Source organism: Lissotriton vulgaris, chromosome 7 (genome assembly GCF_964263255.1).
Source record: "Lissotriton vulgaris chromosome 7, aLisVul1.2, whole genome shotgun sequence".
Classification (NCBI taxonomy): Eukaryota; Metazoa; Chordata; class Amphibia; order Caudata; family Salamandridae; genus Lissotriton; species Lissotriton vulgaris.
This window is the reverse complement of record NC_141695.1, coordinates 36,220,633-36,243,184: the sequence shown is the minus strand read 5'-3', so window position 1 is coordinate 36,243,184 and position 22,552 is coordinate 36,220,633. Positions and strand designations below refer to the sequence as shown.

Genomic DNA, 22,552 nt, shown 5'->3' with positions numbered 1-22,552 from the left:
AATGAGAAATTGTCAATGTGTTGACTCAATTGATTTTGCACACATTTGTCTATTAGCTTGGCAAGAAGAGGAATGTTGGTTACTGGGCGGTAGTTTTTTGGATCTGCTGGGTTCGCTGTAGGTTTTTTGATAATCGGTACTACTTGTCCTGTTTTTAGACATTCTGGAAGACTCCCCGGGGATAGGGAGGCGTTTACAATTTCTGTCCATATAGGAATCACTGTATGGCAGATTTCTTTCAGGGATTTTGAAGGTAGTGGGTCATTGTAGTGATTATGGGTTTTATATCAGATAGCGTTTTTGCAATACTTTTCTGATCCAGACTATTGAAAGTGTCCCATTGCGCCTTGTTCTTTATCAAATTATCCACCCTTTTTGTTGTGTTAATGTCTAATGATGGTGCATCGAGTTCGAGGTTGTCTGCTGCATTCTTGAGTTCTCTTTCCATATTGTTAGCTTTGTCGGTGAAGAAGTTTGAGAATTCTTCGCAGCTTAGTTGCGTTTTGGTGATTTCTTGGGCAGTTTTGGCCAGCTTATTTGATTGCTGTTTTAAAATCTCAAATAATTTCCGTGCTCTGTTTTTGGCATTGTCTAATTCGGATCTAATGAATTCCTTCTTGGAGTTAAGGATCTTTTTGTTGTATTCATTTCTAATTTTTCTGAGGGATTTCATATCCGGGGATGATGGGTGTTGTCTCCATTTTCTTTCTGCAAATCTCAATTTTCGCCTGTCCTCGTTCAGTGTCCCATTAAACCAAGGATTTGTAGCCTTTTCTGTAACTCTTTTCAGTTTTAGTGGCATGATGAGGGGTAGTAGAGAGGTAAAAGAGGGTTAGAGGGGTAGTAGAGGGGTAGAGGGGTAGAAGAGGGGTAGTACAGAAGTATAGGGGTAGTAGAGGGGTAGAGGTTTAGAAGGGTAGAGGGGTAGAAGAGGGGTAGAGGGGTAGAAGAGAGGTAGTAGAGGGGCAGAAGAGGGGTAGAAGAGGGGTAGAGGGGTAGTAGAGGGGTAGAAGAGGGGTAATCGAGTAGTATGGGAGTAGAAGAGGGATAGAGGGGTAGACGGGTAGAAGAGGGATAGAAGTATAGAGGGGTAGAAGAGGGATAGAGTGGTAATAGAGGGGTAGAGGGGAAGGGGTGTAGTAGAGGGGTAGTAGAGGGGTTGAGGGGTAGTAGAGGGGTAGAAGAGGGGTAGAGGGGTAGATGGGTAGAAGAGGGAAAGAGGGAAAGTAGAGGGGTAGAGGGGTGGAAGAGGGGTAGAGGGGAAAAATAGGGGTATAGGGGTAGAAGGGGTAGAGGAGGAGTAGTAGAGGGGTAGAGGGTAGGAGAGGGGGTAGAGAGATAGAGGGGTAGAGGGGAAGTAATGGGGTAGAAGAGGGGTACAGGGGAGGTAGAGGGGTAGAGGAGGGGTAGAGGTATAGAGAGGAAGTAATGGGGTAGAAGAGGGGTAGATGGATAGAAGAGGGGTAGAAGAGGGTAGAGGGGTAGAAGAGGGGTAGAAGGGTAGAGGGGTAGAATAGGGGTAGAAAAGGGTAAGAGGGGTAGTAAAGGGGTAGAAGTGGGGTAGGGGCTAGAAAAGGGGTAGAGGGCTAGAAGAGGGGTAGGGGAGTAGAAGGGTAGGAGAGTAGAAGAGATGTAGAGAGGTAGAAGAGCAGTAGAGGGGCAGAAGGGGGCTAGAGGGGTAGAAGAGAGGTAGAGGGATAGAATTGAGGTAGAGGGATAGAATAGAGTTGGAGGTGTAGAGGTGGGGTAGATGAGTAGAAGAGAGGTAGAGGGGAAGAAGAGAGGAAGAGGGGTAGAACAGTAGAAGAGAGGCAGAGCAGTAGAAGAGAGGTAGAAGAGAGGTAGAGGTGTGGAAGAGAGGTAGACGAAAGGTAGAGGGGTAGAGTAGAGGTAGAGTGGTAGAATAGATGTAGAGGGGTAGAAGAGAGGTAGAGGGGTAGAAGAGAGGTAGAGTAGAGGTACAGGGGTAGAAGAGGAGTAGAAGAGAGGTAGTGTAGAAGTAGAGGGGAAGAAGAGAGGTACAGGGGTAGAAGAGAGGTAGAGTTGATGTAGAGGGGTGGAAGAGATGTAGAGGGGTAGAAGAGAGGTAGAGGGGTAGAAGAGATGTAGAGGGGTAGAAGAGAGGTAGAGTAGAGGTACAGGGGTAGAAGAGGGGTAGAAGAGAGGTAGAGGTAGAGAGGTAGAAGAGAGGTAGAGGTAGAGAGGGAAATAAGGGGGAAGGAAACGTTGGGAGAAGGAAGGCAAGTTAAGATGAGGACAGGCGTGTGGCAGGAGGCAATACATTAAGTCAGGGGTAGGGGGAGTGCGGCCCAGAGCACACACCGTGTTTCCCTTGAGGATGCAAGGAGCACCACCTGTTTGAAAGTTAATTACAAACAGATGGTTTCAAAGCTCGCTCCCATAAGGGAATTGCCAAACATGCACGCATTGCCATTGAAAGCAATGCAATGCGTGCACGTTTTTGGCCTCAAAACTGAATTGATTACAAGAGGGGTAGAAGAGGGGTAGAAAAGGGGTAGATGAGTAGGAGAGAGGTAGAGGGGAAGAAGAGAGGTAGATGGTTAGAAGAGAGATAGAAGAGAGGAAGAGGGGTGAAAGAGAGGTAGAGAGATAGACGAGAGGTAGAGGGGTAGAGTAGAGGTAGAGGGGTAGAAGAGATGTAGAGGGGTAGAAGAGAGGTAGAGGCGTAGAAGAGAGGTAGAGTAGAGGTAGAGGGGTAGAAGAGAGGTAGAGTAGAGGTACAGGGGTAGAAGAGAAGTAATGTAGAAGTAGAGAGGTAGAAGAGCGGTAGAGGGGCAGAAGAGAGGTAGAGGGGTAGAAGAGAGGTAGAGGGGTAGAAGAGAGGTAGAGTAGATGTAGAGGGGTGGAAGAGATGTAGAGGGGTAGAAGAGAGGTAGAGGAGTAGAAGAGAGGTAGAGTAGAGGTAGAGGGGTAAAAGAGAGGTAGAGGTAGCGAGGTCGAAGAGAGGTAGAGGTAGAGAGGAAAATAAGGGGAAGGAAACGTTGGGAGAAGGAAGGCAAGTTAAGATTAGGACAGGTGTGTGACAGGAGGAAATAAATCAAGTCAGGGGTGCGGGGAGTGCGGCCCAGAGCATACACAGCGTTTGCCTTGAGGATGCGAGGAGCACCATCTGTTTGAAAGTTATTAACAAACAGATGGTTTCAAAGATCGCTCCCGTAAGGGAATTGCCAAACGTCCATGCATTGCCATTGAAAGCAATGCAATGCGTGCACGTTTTTGGCCTCCAAACTGAATCGATTACAAGAGGGGTAGAAGAGGGGAAAAAAAGGGGTAGAGGTGTAGAAGAGTGGTAGACGGTTAGAAGAGGGGTAGGAGGGTAGAAGAGGGGTAGAGGGGTAGAAGAGGGTTAGAGTAGTAGTAGAGGGGTAGGGGGTAGTAGAGGTGTAGAGGAGTATTAGAGGGGTAGACGAGCTGTAGAGGGGTAGAAGGGTAGGAGAGGGGTAGGAGAGGGGTAGAAGAGGGGTAGAGGGGTATTAGATTGGTATTAGAGGGGTAGTAGAGGGTAGAGGGGTAGAAGAGGGGTAGTAGAGCGGTATAGGGGTGGTAGAGGGGTAGAGGGGTATAAGAGGGGTAGTAGAGGGGTAGAAGAGGGGTACAGGGGTAGTAGAGGGGTAGAAGAGGGGTAATCAGGTAGAAGAGGAGTAGAAGAGGGGTAGAGGGGTAGAAGAGGGGTAGAGGGGAAGAATAGGGGTATAGGGGTAGAAGGGGGTAGAGGGGTAGAAGAAGGATAGAGGGGTAGAAGACGGGTAGAGGGGTAGAAGATGAGTAGTAGAGGGTAGTAGAGGGTGTAGAGAGGTAGAGGGATAGAGAGGAAGTAATGGGGTAGAAGAGGGGTACAGGGGAGGTAGAGGGGTAGAAGAGGGGTAGAGGTATAGAGTGGAAGTAATGGGGTAGAAGAGGGGTAGATGGATAGAAGAGGAGTAGAGGGGTAGAAGTGTAGAGGGGTAGAGGTATAGAGGTATAGAGGGGAAGTACTGGGGTAGAAGAGGGGAAGAGGGGTAGAAGAGGGGTAGAGGGGTAGTTGAGGGGTAGACAAGTGTTAGAGGGGTAGTAGAGGGGTAGAGGGGTAGACGGGTAGAAGAGGGGTAGAGTGAAAGAAGGATAGAAGAGGGGTAGAGGGGTAAAAGAGGGGTAGAAGAGAGATAGAGTGGTAGTAGAGGGGTAGAGGGGAAGGGGTGTAGTAGAGGGGTAGTAGAGGGGTTGAGGGTTAGTAGAGGAGTAGTAGAGGGTAGAGGGGTAGATGGGTAGAAGAGGGATAGAGGGGAAGTAGAGGGGTAGAGGGGTGGAAGAGGGGTAGAGGGGAAAAATAGGGGTATAGGGGTAGAAGGGGTAGAGGGGTAGAGTAGGAGTAGTAGAGGGGTAGAGGGTAGGAGAGGGGGTAGAGAGATACAGGGGTAGAGGGGAAGTAATGGGGTAGAAGAGGGGTAGAGGGGAGGTAGAGGGGTAGAGGAGGGGTAGAGGTATAGAGAGGAAGTAATGGGGTAGAAGAGGAGTAGATGGATAGAAGAGGGGTGGAAGGGTAGGGGGTAGAAGAGGGTAGAGGGGTAGAAGAGGGGTAGAAGGGTAGAGGTGTAGAATAGGGGTAGAAAAGGGTAAGAGGGGTAGTAGAGGGGTAGAAGTGGGGTAGGGGCTAGAAAAGGGGTAGAGGGCTAGAAGAGGGAAAGAGGGGGTAGGGGAGTAGAAGGGTATGAGGGAAGAAGAGATGTAGAGGGGTAGAAGAGCAGTAGAGGGGCAGAAGGGGGCTAGAGGGGTAGAAGATAGGTAGAGGGATAGAATTGAGGTAGAGGGATAGAATAGAGTTGGAGGTGTAGAGGTGGGGTAGATGAGTAGAAGAGAGGTAGAGGGGAAGAAGAGAGGAAGAGGGGTAGAACAGTAGAAGAGAGGCAGAGCAGTAGAAGAGAGGTAGAAGAGAGGTAGAGGTGTGGAAGAGAGGTAGAGAGGTAGACGAAAGGGTGAGGGGTAGAGTAGAGGTACAGGGGTGGAATAGATGTAGAGGGGTGTAAGAGAGGTAGAGGGGTAGAAGAGAGGTAGAGTAGAGGTACAGGGGTAGAAGAGGAGTAGAAGAGAGGTAGTGTAGAAGTAGAGGGGAAGAAGAGAGGTACAGGGGTAGAAGAGAGGTAGAGTTGATGTAGAGGGGTGGAAGAGATGTAGAGGGGTAGAAGAGAGGTAGAGGGGTAGAAGAGATGTAGAGGGGTAGAAGAGCGGTAGTAGAGGGGTAGAAGAGGGGTACAGGGGTGGTAGAGGGGTAGACGAGGGGTAATCAGGTAGAAGAGGAGTAGAAGAGGGGTAGAGGGGTAGAAGAGGGGTAGAGGGGAAGAATAGGGGTATAGGGGTAGAAGGGGGTAGATGGGGTAGAAGAAGGGTAGAGGGGTAGAAGATGGGTAGAGGGGTAGAAGATGAGTAGTAGAGGGTAGTAGAGGGTGTAGAGAGGTAGAGGGATAGAGAGGAAGTGATGGGGTAGAAGAGGGGTACAGGGGAGGTAGAGGGGTAGAGGTATAGAGGGGAAGTAATGGGGTAGAAGAGGGGTAGATGGATAGAAGGGGAGTAGAGGGGTAGAAGTGTAGAGGGGTAGAGGTATAGAGGGGAAGTACTGGGGTAGAAGAGGGGAAGAGGGGTAGATGGGTACAAGAGGGGTAGAGGGGTAGTTGAGGGGTAGATAAGTGTTAGAGGGGTAGTAGAGGGGTAGAGGTGGGGTAGAGGGCTAGAAGAGGGGTAGAGGGGTAGAAGAAGGGTAGAGGGATAGAAAAGGGGTAGGTGTAGAAGAACGGTAGACAGGTAGAAGAGGGGTAGGGGGTAGAAGAGGGGAAGAAGTATAGAAGAGGCATAGAGGGGTAGAAGAGGGTAGAGGGGTAGAAGAGGGGTAGAGGGGGTAGTAGAGGTATAGAGGGGTAGTAGAGGGGTAGAAGAGTAGAAGAGGGTAGTAAAGGGGTAGAAGATGGGTAGAAGTTGGGTAGAGGGGTAGTAGAGGGGTAGAAGAGTGTTAGAGGGGTAGAGGGTTGGTAGAGGGTTAGTAGAGGGTTAGAAGAGGGGTAGTAGAGTGGTATAGGGGTAGTAGAGGTGTAGAGGGGTAGAAGGGTAGAGGGGTATAAGAGGGGTAGAGGGGTAGAAGAGGGGTAGTAGAGGGGTATAGGGGTTTTGGTGGTATAAAGGGGTAGAAGGGTAGAGGGGTAGAAGAGGGTTAGAGGTGTAGAAGAGAGGTAGTAGAGGGGTAGAACAGGGGTAGAACAGGGGTATCGGGTAGAACAGGAGTAGAAGAGGGGTAGAAGGTTAGAAGAAGGGTAGAGGGGTAGAAGGGGGTAGAGGGATAGATGGGTAGAAGAGGGGTAGTAAATGGGTAGAGGGGCTGAAGAGGGGTAGAGGGGAAGAAGAGGGGTAGAATCAGGGTAGAGGAGTAGAAGAGGAGTATTAGAAGGGTAGAGTGGTAGTAGAGGGGATAGAGAGGTAGAGGGGAAGTAATGGGGTAGAAGAGGGGTACAGGAGAGTTAGAGCTGTAGAAGGGGGTAGAGGGTAAGTAATGGGTTAGAAGAGGGGTAGATGGGTAGAAGAGGGGTAGAGGGAGAGAAGGGTAGTGGGGCATTGGGGTAGAAGAGGGGTGGGGGGTAGGGGGTAGAAGTGGGGTGGAGGGGTAGAAGGGTAGAGGGGTAGAAGAGGGGTCAAAAAGGGGTAGAGTGGTAGTAGAGGGGTAGAGGTATAGAAGAGGGGTAGAGGGGTAGAAAAGGGGTAGAGGGGTAGAAGAGGGGTAAAGTGGTAGTAGAGGGGTAGGGGTAGTCAAGGGGTTGAGGGGTAGTAGAGGGGTACAGGGGCAGTAGAGTGGTAGAGGACTAGAAGAGCTGTAGAGGGGGAGAAGGGTAGAAGAGGGGTAGTAGAGGAGTAGAAGAGGGGTAGAAGAGGGGTAGAAGAGGGGTAGAGGGGTAGAAGAGGGTTAGAGAGGTAGTAGAGGGGAAGTAATGGGGTAGAAGATGGGTAGAGGGGTAGTAGAGAAGTAGAGTAGTAAATAAATAAATAAGTAAATAAGCTAGGCTCTCTTATCACTTCCTTCTCCCAACTTGCAGCTACCATTTCACTTTTAAGCTCCAAGATTTCCACTTTTCCCTACACCTCAATTCCTTTGGAAAACACCCACCTTCCCACGAGATGCACCTCGCCCCACACCCCATAATAGCCAACCATAATCTGTCGTCTGCAAACATCGCAAACTCACACAAGCCCTCGAACACCACCCTTCTTCTACTTTCATCTCCAAGCAACCCTACTATCGACACTATTCCGACCATCTCCTCTGTCAGAACCACTCATCCACCTAAACCCTCCCGAGCACCCTCGTATAAGTACAATATCCCTATCACCCTTCATAGCCCAAGTGCCCCATCACCAAAACAGTCTCGACAAAGCTGCACTGTCTGCTCCACAACTAGAGATCTGCAATAAAACACAAACTTGAAATCTCCGACACCCTCGTCCTTTTTAATATTGACATGCTCTTCCTCACAGAGACCTGGTTCAACGATACTTCTCACTCTATGTTTGATCTCCAAATACCCACAGGCTATTCTATACTTAGAAATGATAGAATTGACAAAGTTGGGGGAGGTGTTACAGTCATCTTTAGAAACTCTCTTCAATTTAAGGCTTTTCCTAACAGCTCCTTCCGCACTTTTGAATGCCTATCTCTTGAGCTTTAATTGCATCACCGCTCACCCCTCATATTCCATGCCATTTACCACCCCCTTGTAGTGACCCCTCATTTATGGAGGAACTCACTGACTTCATTAGCGACCAATACTCGCAAAGTGACAATCAGATCTTCGTGGGTGACTTCAATCTCCACTGGGGCTCGTTTCAAGACTCTTCTGCGAAATTACTGGCAACGTTCCTCTCTGCAAACAATCTTATCCAACACTGCACAGAAACAAAACACTCTAAGGGCTCAATCCTGGACCTTGCTATTTCGAAAGCAGGCATGCTTACAATCGCTACCCCTATTCATGTGGACTGGTCTGACCACCTCCTCATCCCATTCTCTCTTCACCTATCACACTCTATAACTCTCTGCAAACCTAAGAGGGCTACCTCCTGGTTCCGTGATACTAAAAATATTGACCTCAGTACCCTCTCTGAATCAGCTTTGCTATCACTTCCAAGGCTATACCCGAACCTAGATGTTAACAAACTCACATCCCAATGTCTCACAGTCCTTGCTGTCGAAATCAATAACGTTGCTCCTCTCCAAAGCAAAAAGAAAAGGCCTACTCCCTCAGCACATTGGTTCAACAAATCCCTCTATGAAGAAAGGAAGTACCTAAGATCCCTGGAGAAACAATGGAGACAAGCGCCCTCCACCGATAATTTGGCCATGCTTCGTTCAGCAAGATCCAAGTACCACAAGCACATCTTCATTGGAAAAGCGTCGCACTTCAGAACTCCCCTCGACTCAGCCAAAAATAGACCCAGAAAACTGTTCGATCTCATAAAGAATCCAAACTGCTCTCCCCCAACCTCCAAGTTAGAGGGTCCTACAAAGAAAGCAGTGGAATTTGCTATATTCTTTGATGAAAAAGTGAAATCACTTGTGGATCAGGTCGCTCATCTTACCCCTCCAGAGGAGCACAAATCCTTAGCCATTTGGCAGAACGTTGACCCCATCTCTGAAGATGCCCTCCTCAAATGCATCCTCGAAACAAAGGCCTCCAACCATTCTCTTGACCCCATCCCTAGTGCCATTGCCACTGACTTCTATTCCATTCTCTTTCCTATTGGAACACTCTGGTTAACCTCTCCCTCTTGCAAGGCTACCTTCCTGTGTTCTTCAAAACTGGGCAGGTCATCCCTCTGCTTAAAAAACCCACTGCTGATACGAACGACCTCAACAACTTTCGCCCCATCACCAACCTACCTTTTCTTGCGAAAATCACAGAAAGATGTGTAGCGAAACAACTCTCTCGTCATATCGAGGACAATGATCTTCTTGACAATTTCCAGTCCGGCTTCATTCAAAACTGCAGCACGGAAACAGCCCTGCTACAAGTGATTGATGACACGCTGCGGATACTCGATTCGGGGGAGTCTTGTCTTCTTATTCTCCTTGACCTTTCTGCAGCCTTTGACACTGTCAATCACAACATTCTCCTTAACACTATTCAACAGAGAATGGGCATGGAGGGCACTGTGCTTAAATGGTTTGCTTCCTTCCTCTCTGATAGATCCCAAATGATTAAAATAGCGAACAGTCTTTCATCTCCTTTGGCAGTAGGTCAAGGTGCTCCTACTTAGAACCACTGGGAAATCTCCTAAGTAAATCCAGGATCCACTATCATCTCTATGCGGACGACACTCAAATCTACTTTAAGGTGGCCTCCACTCACGATCTCTCCATCCTAAACTCTACTCTCGACTCCATTCAAAACTGGATGCTAACTCATCAACTGATTCTGAATCCCTCTAAAACTGAATTCCTCCTCCTCTCCTACCCCGGTTCAATCATGGATGGATCAGATGAATCTACTTAACAATAAACCCATCATTGTCAACAGCGCGAAATCCCTTGGTGTCATACTCGACAAAAAACTCAATCTACTCTCCCACATCAATTCCATTGCAAAGTCTGCTCGATACCAACTGCGCCTTCTTTGGGGGATTTGTTGCTTCTTCCCAGAGCAAGACCTTAAAACCTTTGTCCAATCTCTGGTTCTCTCCAGACTGGACTACTGCAACTCTCTTCTTACTGGCCTCCCCAAATCCCACCTGTCCCCTCTTAAATCTGTTCTCTATTCAGCAGCTCGTTTCATATATGGGGCCAAAAGAAGCGACCACATCACACCCATTTTATCCACCCTCCGTTGGCTTCCCATCGAGGCAAGATCTATCAACAAGAATGCCTGTATCACCCACAAAACCTTGCACTCCTCCTCTCCTCGCTACCTGGCGAATAAACTGAAACTCTCTGGTGGCTCTAGACCATCACGTAATGCGGAAAACGTATTGCTTGAACCTCCCACCTTCAAGAAGGAAAGATTGATGGCCCAATCCTTTTCAGTCAACGCAGTGAGAATCGGGAACTCACTTCCGCCTCAGCTTCGGACCACCACCTCTTCCCAGGCCTTTAAAACTGACCTCAAAGCTCTCCTCCTTCAAAGACACTTCCAAATTTATTTCACACCCTCTCTACTTTCTGAAGGAAGTCCTTCTATCATAGGATATTCTGTTCTACATGACTATAAGAAGTGCCTTCCCAGTGTGTTCTTGTAGTTTGAGTATCTGCCATTTAGTGCAGTATTATTCCTCTACTTGTACTTTGTAAGCTTTTGTACACACGTCACTTTTTTTCCTCTAGTAACGTATTGTTTGCTACCTCTTGTATTTTGTTTGCTCTTGATGCTTCCACAATTGTCACTATTGCCTTATGCAACGCAACGTTTGCTTTTGTAATATGCTCACTTGTAATTTTTTCCTCATGTACCACTACTGTTCCTATTGTGAAGCGCTCTGACACCTTCAGGTAAAATCTGCGCTATATAAAAACGCATAAAATACATAAATAAATAAAAAAAGTAGAGGTAGAGGGGTAGAAAAGAGGTAGTGTAGATTTAGAGGGGTAGAACAGAGGTAGAGAGGGGTGGTAGAGGGGTAGCAGAGAGATAGAGGGGTAGAAGAGAGGAAGTGTAAATTTAGAGGGGTAGAAGAGAGGTAGAGGGGGTGGTAGAGGGGTAGGGGGTAGAAGAGAGGTAGTGTACATTTAGAGGGGTAGAAGAGAGGTAGTGTAGATCTAGAGGGGTAGAAGAGAGGTAGAGAGGGGTGGTAGAGGGGTAGCAGAGAGGTAGAGGGGTAGAAGAGAGGTAGATGGTTGATAGAGGGGTAGAAGAGAGGTAGAGGTAGGGCTGCGTAGGCGAGACCTAAAAATAGACTATGCCCCAGTAAAATGCCAAAACTGTGCACAAAATGTTAGTTTTCTGACAAACATCTTTCCTGAAAGCTGGGAAGATGGCGATGGTAGCACTGCAAACCTTTCGTTGATCTCATTTGCAATAAATATACTGGACTTCGGCATCTGTAGTGCATCAGCGATTCTTTGTTACCTATAAAGACAGTTTTAAAGCACTTAATATGTGTCTAAATCATTCCTAAATGATCATTAAAGCGGGCAGTGGCAGATATGAGATTTTAAAAAACAGATTTTATTTTACATCTTATTGAAGTTCTTGCTCATGGCTGTCAGCAGTGCACAACATGAACGCCTGCGTGAAACTTAAGCAATCGGATCCCAAAAGTGAGTCATCCCCAAGAGGGGTGTGTCAGAGCACCGTTACCACCTTCTCCGAGATAGAGGTAGGACGGTCGCCTGCGTATGACGTGCGCTAGGGGGCGTAGCGCCTCTTGCTTTCCAAGTTTGCTTGTTATTAAGCGCTTGATGCCGGGCAGCGCTGCAAACATCATGCCGGGAGACCCGGGTCCCCGGTCCATCCAGGAGGGTCTTATTCCAGACTATCAGCGCGCGCCTGCGGCCGACTATCTCGAAAAGAAGATCCCCGGTACACCTGAGGAGCCACTCCAAGCCTCAGCGCCAAGAAACCCCAGCTACAGGCGCTGGCTCCGCTGCCGGCAGCGTAAGTACCATCAGAGAAGCTTGTAGTTCTGATAAATTCTTCATCCACACGTGACAACGCGGCGCTAAGGAGGGTGCATGCGGCGCGCGCGTTCGCCGTGCTCTGCTGGGATTCTAGCCCCATTACATTGCATTATGGGATTTGTAGTATCACGCTTAAGGAGCCAAACTACTAGTCCCAGAATGCACAGAGTTGGAATTATTGGTGGGGTGAAGCTGTAACAACCTGCCACTGGGGCCGCTGGCCAGGGAGGTCAGCGCGGGAATCAGTTTCTCCGAGAGCTGTGTGTGTTTTTAAGCATATTATAGGAAGGACTACACACGACTTGAACTTGTCCCTGAGATCAAACGAATCCTACTCTATACAGCTTTACCTCTCCGTGTTAACATTCAAAGCCATCTCCGGAAGTGACTTTACTTGACTTCCAGTGTCCACCCAAGCAACCAAAGACAGTGACTGGTCAACACATCCAGTCGTACATGTAATTGCTGTAAAACATCACTGCAGCCGCTTCGCAGCTCTCGAGTTTGCAGGTTTATTTACCAGTCAAGTTTTCTGCTTTAGCATTTTTCAACTTGAAATCTATACATATAATTGGTAATTTGGTACGCATAACCAAAAGTACCAGAATCCAAGAAAAAGCATTGGTAAAGCCAATAAGACTGCCTTAAATGGCCGAATGTTGGGTTTCTCGATTCTTGTTAACACTGTCGTGTTAATTAACGCACAGGATGAAAGGAGACACCACACACACAGTAAGCTAGAAACTAAGGATGGGCGTAGTTCGCGTAGTAGCGCTACGCGAAGTGCACTTCGCGAACTTCACGTAGCACTACGCGAGCTGCGTAGTAGCGTGTTCGCACTGTGCAAGAAGTGTTTTCAATGATTGCACAGTGCGGACAAGCATCCGGCACTGTGCAATCATTGAAAACTGCATCTTGCACAGTGCGAGCTGTAGTTTTCTGCTGCTCGAGTAGATTAATACTCGAGCTGCAGCTTTCTCAACGCGAACTGGTAGTTTCTCATTGAGAGCGGTCGCGAGCATGCGCAACCACTAACAATGAGAAACCTTACCTCCCTGCGTTGAGAATCTCGCCGGGATGTAATTTTGCTTGGTCGCGAACATGAAGTTCAGGACCGCGAACAAGCAAAAAATTAGCGCTGCACTACGCTATGCTGCACTACGCATGTTCGCACTGTGCTACGCGCAGTTCGCGTAGTGCGAAGTTGCGCAAACTTCGCAAAATCCGGGAGCGTAGCTAAGTGCTTCGCCCAGGCCTACTAGAAACCCTTGCACAGAAGAGGTTCCCAGCTTATGTACGAGTCCTCTGCACTGCTGCACTCTAATTATACTCACTAGGCCAAGGGATGTGGCACCAGGTGACTTCCATTATTGTTGTCATTTCCTATGAAAGGAAACCTATTCCAAGAAAACCATTACATATTTTGACGCTTATGTACCCATGTGTTATGACATATGCAGCACGTGCGTCATCGAGCCTACAAGATCACAGAAGCCCATCTTGGTGCAGTATATTAAAAATAATTATTAAATGAATGCAGAAGCACATTTTAAATAAGGGGATGACCAGAGAGCAAATTGCTGCCCCCGAAAGTAACTAAAAACAAACGCGAGGGGTGGGTGAAAGTTAAAGCTTGCCAGTGGTAAGGTAGGGAGAGCGACAAAGGGAGGAGCAACATTTAAAACAAAGAATTTGCAATGCATAGGTCTCACATTTGTGGGAGTCAGGGCTATTGGCATTGTAAATGACGTGATTTACCCTTGTGTTTTGGTTTGGAGTGTAGTTGATGTATGAAGAGACACATAGCTGCAGCTCTGCCTGGAGGACTGAGAATGGGGAATTCCCACTGGCAACATAGACAAAGCTGCAGCACTGCCTGGAGGACTGACAATGGGGAATTCCCACTGGCAACATAGAAAAAGTTGCAGCACTGCCTGGAGGACTGAGAATGGGGAATTCCCACTGGCAACATAGAAAAATCTGCAGCACTGCCTAGATGACTTAGCATGGGGGAGTTACTGATGGTACTAGAGAAGCAGCTAACAGCACTACCTAGGGTACTAAGAATGAGGAATTGCCACTGGGAACAGAGACACAAGTGCAGCAGTGCCTAGAGGACTTAGAATGAGGGAGTTACTGAAGGGACCAGAGACACAGCTGCAGCACTGCCTAGGGGAATGTATGTATGTATGTAAATGTATAGGCATTTATATAGCGCACTACTTACCCGTAGGGTCCCAAGGCGCTTCGACCGCTGCGAAACCCTTCCTGGCTTCCCTGAGAGATGGTCCCTTAATGGGTATCTCCAGGGTGAGACCAGGCATCCCCGGCGGTCTGGTGGGGCCGTTAGTGAAGATGAGGCAAGCTAATGCCCAGAGTTGCCGAGTGTGATCGCTGATCAGAGTGGGCACCGAGGCGAGAGAATTATCGAGTCCGCTGACCCTGGTCCAGAAACCTGCCGCGCCGGGAATCGAACCCTGGTCCCGGGCCGTCCTCTGCTCTCGGGTCTGCCGCCTCTAAGAATGATGAATTACCAATGGGAACAGAGACACAGCTACAACACTACCTAGATGACTTAGAATTGGGGAGTTACTGACTGGAGCAGAGAAGCAACTAGCTGCACTGTTTAGAGGACTTAGAATGAGGAATTACCACTGTGACCAGAGAGACAGCTGCAGCACTGCCAAGAGGATTTAGAATGGGGAAGTTACCCAGCGGGAGCAGGGAAGCAGCAATGTCTAGAGGACTTTGGATGGTAGAATTACCAATGAGACTTGAGAAGCAGCACTATCTGGAGGACTTGAAATGAGGAATTACCACTGGGACCAGAGAAGCAGCTAGCAGCACTGTCTAGAGGACATAGAATGAGGAATTACGGACAGGACCAGATCAGCAGCTAGCAGCACTGTCTATAGGATTTAGAATGAGGATTTACCACTGGGACCAGAGAAGCAGCACTGTCTAGAGGACTTAGAACGCAGAATCACCAATGAGACCAGAGAAGCAGCTAGCAGCGCTGTCCTGAGGACTTAGAATGAGGAATTACCAATGGGACCAGAAGAGCAGCTAGCAGCTCTGCCCAGAGGACTTAGCATGAGGAATTACCAGGATTTAAAATATGGTATTACTGATGGTATCAGAGAAGCCAGTAGCAGTGCTGTTTAGAGAACTTTGAACGAGGAATTACTTTCAGGACCAGAGAAGCAGCTATCAGCACTGCCTAGAGGGCATAGAATGTTAATTACTGATGAGACCAGAGAAGCTGCTGGCAGCACTGTCTAGAGGACTTAGAATGAGGAATTACGGACAGGAACAGAGCAGCAGCTAGCATCACTGTCTAGAGGACTTAGAATGAGGATTTACCACTGGGACCAGAGAAGCAGCACTGTCTAGAGGACTCAGAATGAGGAATTGCCAATGGGACCAGAAGAGCAGCTAGCAGTTCTGCCCAGAGGACTTAGCATGAGGAATTTCCACTGGAACCAGAGAAGCAGCTTCAACACTGTCTAGAGGATTTAGAATGTGGTATTACCGATGGTATCAGAGAAGCCAGTAGCAGTGCTGTTTAGAGAACTTTGAACGAGGAATTACTTTCAGGACCAGAGAAGCAGCTATCAGCACTGCCTAGAGGGCATAGAATGTTAATTACTGATGAGACCAGAGAAGCTGCTGGCAGCACTGTCTAGAGGATTTAGAATGAGGAATTACGGACAGGAACAGAGCAGCAGCTAGCATCACTGTCTAGAGGACTTGGAATGAGGATTTACCACTGGGACCAGAGAAGCAGCACTGTCTAGATGACTCAGAATGAGGAATTGCCAATGGGACCAGAAGAGCAGCTAGCAGCTCTGCCCAGATGACTTAGCATGAGGAATTACCAGGATTTAAAATGTGGTATTACTGATGGTATCAGAGAAGCCAGTAGCAGTGCTGTTTAGAGAACTTTGAACGAGGAATTACTTTCAGGACCAGAGAAGCAGCTATCAGCACTGCCTAGAGGGCATAGAATGTTAATTACTGATGAGACCAGAGAAGCTGCTGGCAGCACTGTCTAGAGGACTTAGAATGAGGAATTACGGACAGGAACAGAGCAGCAGCTAGCATCACTGTCTAGAGGACTTAGAATGAGGATTTACCACTGGGACCAGAGAAGCAGCACTGTCTAGAGGACTCAGAATGAGGAATTGCCAATGGGACCAGAAGAGCAGCTAGCAGTTCTGCCCAGAGGACTTAGCATGAGGAATTTCCACTGGAACCAGAGAAGCAGCTTCAACACTGTCTAGAGGATTTAGAATGTGGTATTACCGATGGTATCAGAGAAGCCAGTAGCAGTGCTGTTTAGAGAACTTTGAACGAGGAATTACTTTCAGGACCAGAGAAGCAGCTATCAGCACTGCCTAGAGGGCATAGAATGTTAATTACTGATGAGACCAGAGAAGCTGCTGGCAGCACTGTCTAGAGGACTTAGAATGAGGAATTATGGACAGGAACAGAGCAGCAGCTAGCATCACTGTCTAGAGGACTTAGAATGAGGATTTACCACTGGGACCAGAGAAGCAGCACTGTCTAGAGGACTCAGAATGAGGAATTGCCAATGGGACCAGAAGAGCAGCTAGCAGTTCTGCCCAGAGGACTTAGCATGAGGAATTTCCACTGGAACCAGAGAAGCAGCTTCAACACTGTCTAGAGGATTTAGAATGTGGTATTACCGATGGTATCAGAGAAGCCAGTAGCAGTGCTGTTTAGAGAACTTAGAACGAGGAATTACTTTCAGGACCAGAGAAGCAGCTATCCGCACTGCCTAGAGGACATAGAATGAGGAATTACCGGCGCAACCAGAGAAGCAGCTATCAGCACTGCCTAGAGGATTTAGAGGACTTAAAATGTGGTAATTACCAACAGGACCAGAGAAGCCGCTGCAGCACTGCCTAGAGGACAGAGAATGTTAATTACCGATGAGACCAGAGAAGCAGGTAGCAGCGCTGTTTAGAGGACTTAAAATGTGGGAATTACCAACAGGACCAGAGAATCAGCTGCAACACTGGCTAGAGGACTAAGAATGACAACCTTTGCACCAAAGGCCTTGGACAACCTTTTTATAAATCCATTGTACCTTGCTGCTCTCCCACAGTTGTCGACAAAGTAGACACCCTATGTGAAGCTAGGCCCCTTTAATAATGAGGCTTCTGCTGGAGAACCTTCTAAACGGGCTGGGGTGCCATTCTTGCTGAACATAGGGATGACCTGTCCAGACTGATGCACCAAGCACATACCATGCATCTACAGACAACACCTGCAACAAAGTAAGTGCAGCAAACTATCAAAGTGGACTGCATGTTCTGAGCCAATCCTGCACTTTTCTAAGGCAAAGATGACCTTGGAACCCGACCAGAAGCCTAAAAATGTATATTAGATCCGCAGACATAAGTTATCTTCAGATATGCGGCAATCAATTACTGAGTTTCCCTGTGTAATGGAGACACGTTTTCCGAATTCTTCGCTTGCACTAAGGGTTGTGGAAATGTAACATTAAGATAAAGTTGGATTTCAGTAAAGTAGCATGTTTAAGAGACAGTAGTGTCTCATTTCAGTGACCAACCATCTCTAATTTAAACCAATTTGCTGTTTTCAAGATGATAGCTACCACAAAAACAATGTAATTGCCAATGTCAGATAAAAAACAAACCAAAGAAAACATGAGCAGCATATACAAAGCTGTAATGGATCTGGTCTTAGATCATACGTGTCAAAAACACGGCCATCTGTAACGTATGTGCTGCAAGTAAAATACATTACTGGTCCTAATCGAAAGCCTGTTTAACACTATACAGCTTGAACTATAAATGTTATCTATGATTTATTTTCTGGCTTCGTGTTTGAGATATAACACTACCCGCAGAAAGCATGACTGCTCATGCAGTTAGCATCCTTTAGCTTGGTATATTAAAATATGCACAAAACAACAGGATTGGTCATGCTAAAGCCTTCACAGGAGACCACGCTTTTACTTTCAAAATTAATTTCAACACAAAGCTGCTTTAAGAACTAGAAGTGCTTCTTCGGGGCCTTTTCTCTCAGCACCCCTACTTACTAACCCCTTTCCCTAAGCTCACAAACTTCAGCTTCCATGCCTAACAGGCACGTAAAAAATAAATAAATACATAAAAACCCTCAAATATTTACTGGACTACGTTTCAATAAAAAAACGAGAGTTAGAGCTTTTAGCATTGTAAATGAGGATACCTTTTACCAATACTGTCAACCGGCTCCAGAGTGGGACAGATAGGCGTGGGGGTCAATAAACTGCATCCGTAAGTTCACCGAAGCGGGAGTGAACCGGACTGGAGACAATCGCAGCTCACACACGGATGCCCCCCCCCCCCCCCCCCCCCCATGTCACTCCACCATTTGCTATGGGCCAGGTCTCTAGAGATTTCCTGAAAGGATGATAGTGCGAAGTAGAGACAGGAAGCTTAGGATGCAGAGCCATACAATCTGGAGCAGCAGCGCTGAATCATTTATGCAAGGGACCCACTGTTTTGTGTATAAACAGATGCCTCAGTAGCATGGAAGTTGCAAAAAAAATACTAGACAATGTTTTTGGCAATTAATCGTGCTAGTTTCTTTCTGAAAAAAAGGAGAAGGTACGTGCACGTTCGCCTTCTGTCAAACTTCTGAAACGTATGTGAGATAACATTTTGTCCGACCTAAACTTGCAGAGGCCGATCTTGAGATGTGAGGTTTGAAAACAAAATGAATGCAATTAATTTGTAAAATTACTGAGCCTATGGATAAAAGGATATACTGCAAAATAAATGCAGTTTTACGCGACATTAAAGCCTCTTCCTGAAACCACCACTTTTAAATCAGTCACAATATCTTATCTCTTCTGCAGACCACTTGCTTGCTTGCATTTAACCATAGCACACTAAGGAGTATTTAGTAACCATGTGTGCACAACAGGTTGTCTGGTCACTTAGTAGACACTCTTGCTTAGCTTTAAATTTAATAAGGAATGAGTTTACACCAGGTTTTGAAAGATACAAGTCAATTGCTGGGTTTCCAGGGCTTTCGTAGCAATACTGAGTGCACAACCCTAAAGGTATGAATTAATTTAGTGTCGCCCAAAGTTGGCGGCAAACCGTGCCTTGTTAAGAGCCCCTTCGCAGGCTGATCTGTCCAAGGGAAGAGATGACTTTTTAGGGCTCGGCCTACGTCACCACTGCTTCAGCAGTGGGGCGGAGCTCCGAGCCGTATTGTTACAGGGCGCAGAATAGTGAAGGAAAAATTCCTCAGTGCTCGTGATTTTTCAGTGGTTTTTTCTGGTTTTTCAGAAGGGAGCTGTTCCCTGCTGCAGCCGGGGCATGTTATCGTGTGCACTCCAAGCACACAAGGCATGGGATGACAGTAACATTCCTGCTCGGCTGTTCACAGACAACTACTTCCAGATGGTGGGCCTCTGAAGAAGGCAACGTTTGTTGGGTTAAATACAGAAACACAAGGCATCAGACCTGATAGATTGCTTTAAATAAAAGGCCTGTTTTCAATTGCACACAACATCGATAGGCAGAGGGAGCAGCTGTGCTGACTTCCCATGCCTGTTTACAGAAAGTCAGAGCACTGAAAAGATAACAAAATGCAAGCAGCTATAGCGCTGAGCAGGAAACCAGAACACAATAGTCCCCCAAAGGACATGTATACAACCAAAGCGTAATGGTACAGTACTTGGTCCCTGCTGCCTGCCTGGGAGGAATGAAAGCGAGTAAGGAGGGACACAGAGACAGAACTGACCACTAGCGATCAAGGATTTTTAAAAGACACTAAAACAGAGGTCTTCAAACTTTTGCAGGTTGAGCCCCCCAGCTCAATTTTTTTTAGCTGTTGGGCCCCCACCACCTGGCAGAAGTTTCTGGAATCTAGTACACTACATAATTGACCGCCGCGGCATATCCCGGGCCATAACCAGCAAATAATGTTCAACACAATAAGAGCGTTTGGTAAAGTGCAGGTTTGTGAGTGGGTGTACTAAAAATGACAGGTTATTACACGGCTCAAACACCAATTTTCCTAGTTAAAATGTGCACAAATTGCTTTTACTAGGATGCTTTGTTTTACACATGACATTGATTGATAACACCACCAACATGAATGTGACGGGTGTGCCTGTTTTTTCGCCACAGACGGTCAATCTGTGGATGGATTTTTGCTACTGCCTTCCTCAGGTTGTGCTCCATATCCAGGGGCAGATCTACAAGGAAGTGCCGCAGCGTGGCACCGCAAGCCCTTTGGCTGTGGTACTTCCGAAGCACAGGGATGCAACATATTTATAAGAATATGACGCATATCTGTGCTTCCCCCTGCGCTGGTGCACAACCTGCAGCCATGTGCTGGCGTAGGCATTCTTGCACCATGCCTGCGTCATGGGGAGAGTGTTTTTGTGCAGGAAGGTGCCCCTTTTAACCAAAAGTAAACGAGACGCGCATGTTAAGTGGCCATATTGAAATTGTTAATGACTCGAGTCGTTGGTAAAGAACTGAAGTGCACAATGTGAGTTTGTAAGGAAAAAAATGCAATTTTAATTACTATAGAGAATTATTTTTGGAATTCTCGTAGTATAACACAAAACGTGTTGTCTGATATTTCACAAAGCCAGAAAACAGTGAAATAATACGAACAATATTTTAGAGGCTTCTTATTATTTTACTGAATAGAAATCTGTGCTTGTGGTTACGCTCACGCCTTCTTCTCTTTACAAAGCATCGGAGGACTGAGAGGTTCCTTACTTTCAGTTCTACAAGGAAGGACAAAGCCCTTTTTCCGATATTCAGTTTATCCTGGTTGCCGTCTGTTCTCTGTATCGCTGCGCTCTCGCCGTTGCCAGGGTAGGAAGGCAGTGTCATCATAATAGAGTGACGTCATTGAACTGCAACTAATTGCAACTAATAATTACCCTGAAATTACGAAAATGTCACACATGGCAATCTGAAACCTTGGCAGCTACGCAGGAGGGGGTTAATTCAGTGAGAGGCGAGGAGACTCACTGCAGCTGAAGCATTTCAGCTATATGAATTAACCCCCTCCTGGGAGGTTAACATAACAAAGCATGGGCACTTTGTGCCCTGTCGATTTCCCCTCCCTCCAGCCATACCAGAGTTCTCTAATATGCAGGGAACAATAGTAAAATTAGAGTGGATTGCGCGCCCCCCCCCGGGGATGGTGTTGCTCCCCCCCAGGGGGGTGCGCCCCACAGTTTGAAGAACTCTGCACTAAAACAAACAAATGGAAAGAATGGGATGGTTTTAAGCCCTCAAGAGAAGTTATAACAGGTCTCGAATGCTCGACTTAAAAAAAAATAGAAGGGGCGGGGAAGCAGCTTACAAGCTTGGGGAAACATTACAAATTGAAGAGAGCAAAAAACACACACACACTTCGCCCAAGGAGTTAAAAAGTAGCATTGGTAAAGCATATGGCTCTCACCTTTGAGACCTATTGGCTATGTTTATGAAGTGATGCATAAGGAAAGAAAGAAAATATGAAATAAGGTTAGGTGCACATATGCATCACAAGAAGGTGTTATTCAGTAGGCATGCTTGATGACGTGCAAGCATACGTCACCACACATGAGTGCACTTAGTAAATGGTTCAGTGGCCATTTTAATTATTTTTTATTTGTTGATTCAAGATGACGGATGCAACTCGGAGCAGTAAATAAAACAAATATATCATTTTTAGTAGCCCAACGTATTTCATAAAACCAGGTGGGCTTGGCAGCAAATCAGAACCGCCGCACACTCCCAACAAGCCGGACAAGAGGGGGAGAAGATTTGGAGGAAATGGGAAGTAATACAGAGGGTAGCGGGTGTATATTTGGTGGGTAGACGGCACTAATGGGAGGAAGCTAGAAAATGTGCACTCTCATGGAGTGCAGAAAGAAGTAGTAAAAACAGTAGCTACTTAAATGTGAGCAGAGGAAGGGTACACTTCAGCCAATTAGAAGGATTTTAAATCTGAAGTTCTCCTGGGGAGGGACAAACATAAGAAGGGAAAGGCACATTATGAAATAAAAACCTAGCAACGAAGAGTGACAATAAAGCCAACCAATGATAGCCAATGGGTGAGTCGTTAGCTCTCCAAGTTTTTGGTAGGGTCCACAAACTGCTTTCACCCACAAATAGCTAAAAGCTATTGGGTAGGCAAGACCAAAAAAGCAATGTTTTTTCCACTGCAAAGCTCTTTTGTTTACTTTGACGCAACACAAATGAATTGCTTTGAAATCTATCAAAAACATATTTAGCTGTGGGGCTACTGGTTTTAGCGCATTCGGCAGCTTCCCAGCTCCTCATTGTAGGATGATGCTAGAATATAAATTCAACTCGCCCTGCAAATTTGGTAAATCTTATTGTTTGGAATTTCATAGATAATTTAAACCATACTTCTTTCGTTTGTCAATGTATGTTTAATTTTCTAGTCTGATCAGGTTAGTGTTTTTTTTGTTTTTTTTTTTGGATCAAACCTTAGTTCAGTCCTGGGTATCTGTGGCACAGAGAAGTCCGGCTTAACTGAAAGAAAAAGAAGTGAAAAAAATCACGCGATACAGCACCGCCACTCCAGATCAGGCGAAGACCTCCTCGTTGACATAGTCATGGTCAGTGATGTGGAATAAACACTCCACCCTGAACCATAACCCGCCCACCCTCAACACTTCAAAGATCTGTGGCATTAATGACCTCTTGGGCTCAGCATCCCTAGGTCAGGCACCACTTGGTAATAAACGGCACATATTGCCGTATTTGTCCGCTTATTACTACTTGCAGCTGGTGCTTCGCTATCTCCTTACAGTTAGTTTGACAGGCATAACCACTAGGTGGGTATCCATGCGAGGATGGAGTGCCTGTGTAGTGTTCTTCG

The 22,552-nt window shown here is 46.8% G+C and overlaps 1 protein-coding gene across 1 annotated transcript in view; it reads left to right on the top strand.

Annotated features, from left to right (window-relative positions):
* Window positions 1-11,362: 11,362 nt before the first annotated feature.
* The window catches only part of LOC147700623 (NKG2-C type II integral membrane protein-like), a 43,433-nt gene continuing 32,243 nt past the window's right edge, over window positions 11,363-22,552 (top strand). The window contains exon 1 of the mRNA XM_086929144.1: window positions 11,363-11,621. Coding sequence (XP_086785270.1) covers window positions 11,363-11,621 — 259 coding nt within the window. The remainder of the gene's footprint in view (window positions 11,622-22,552) is intronic.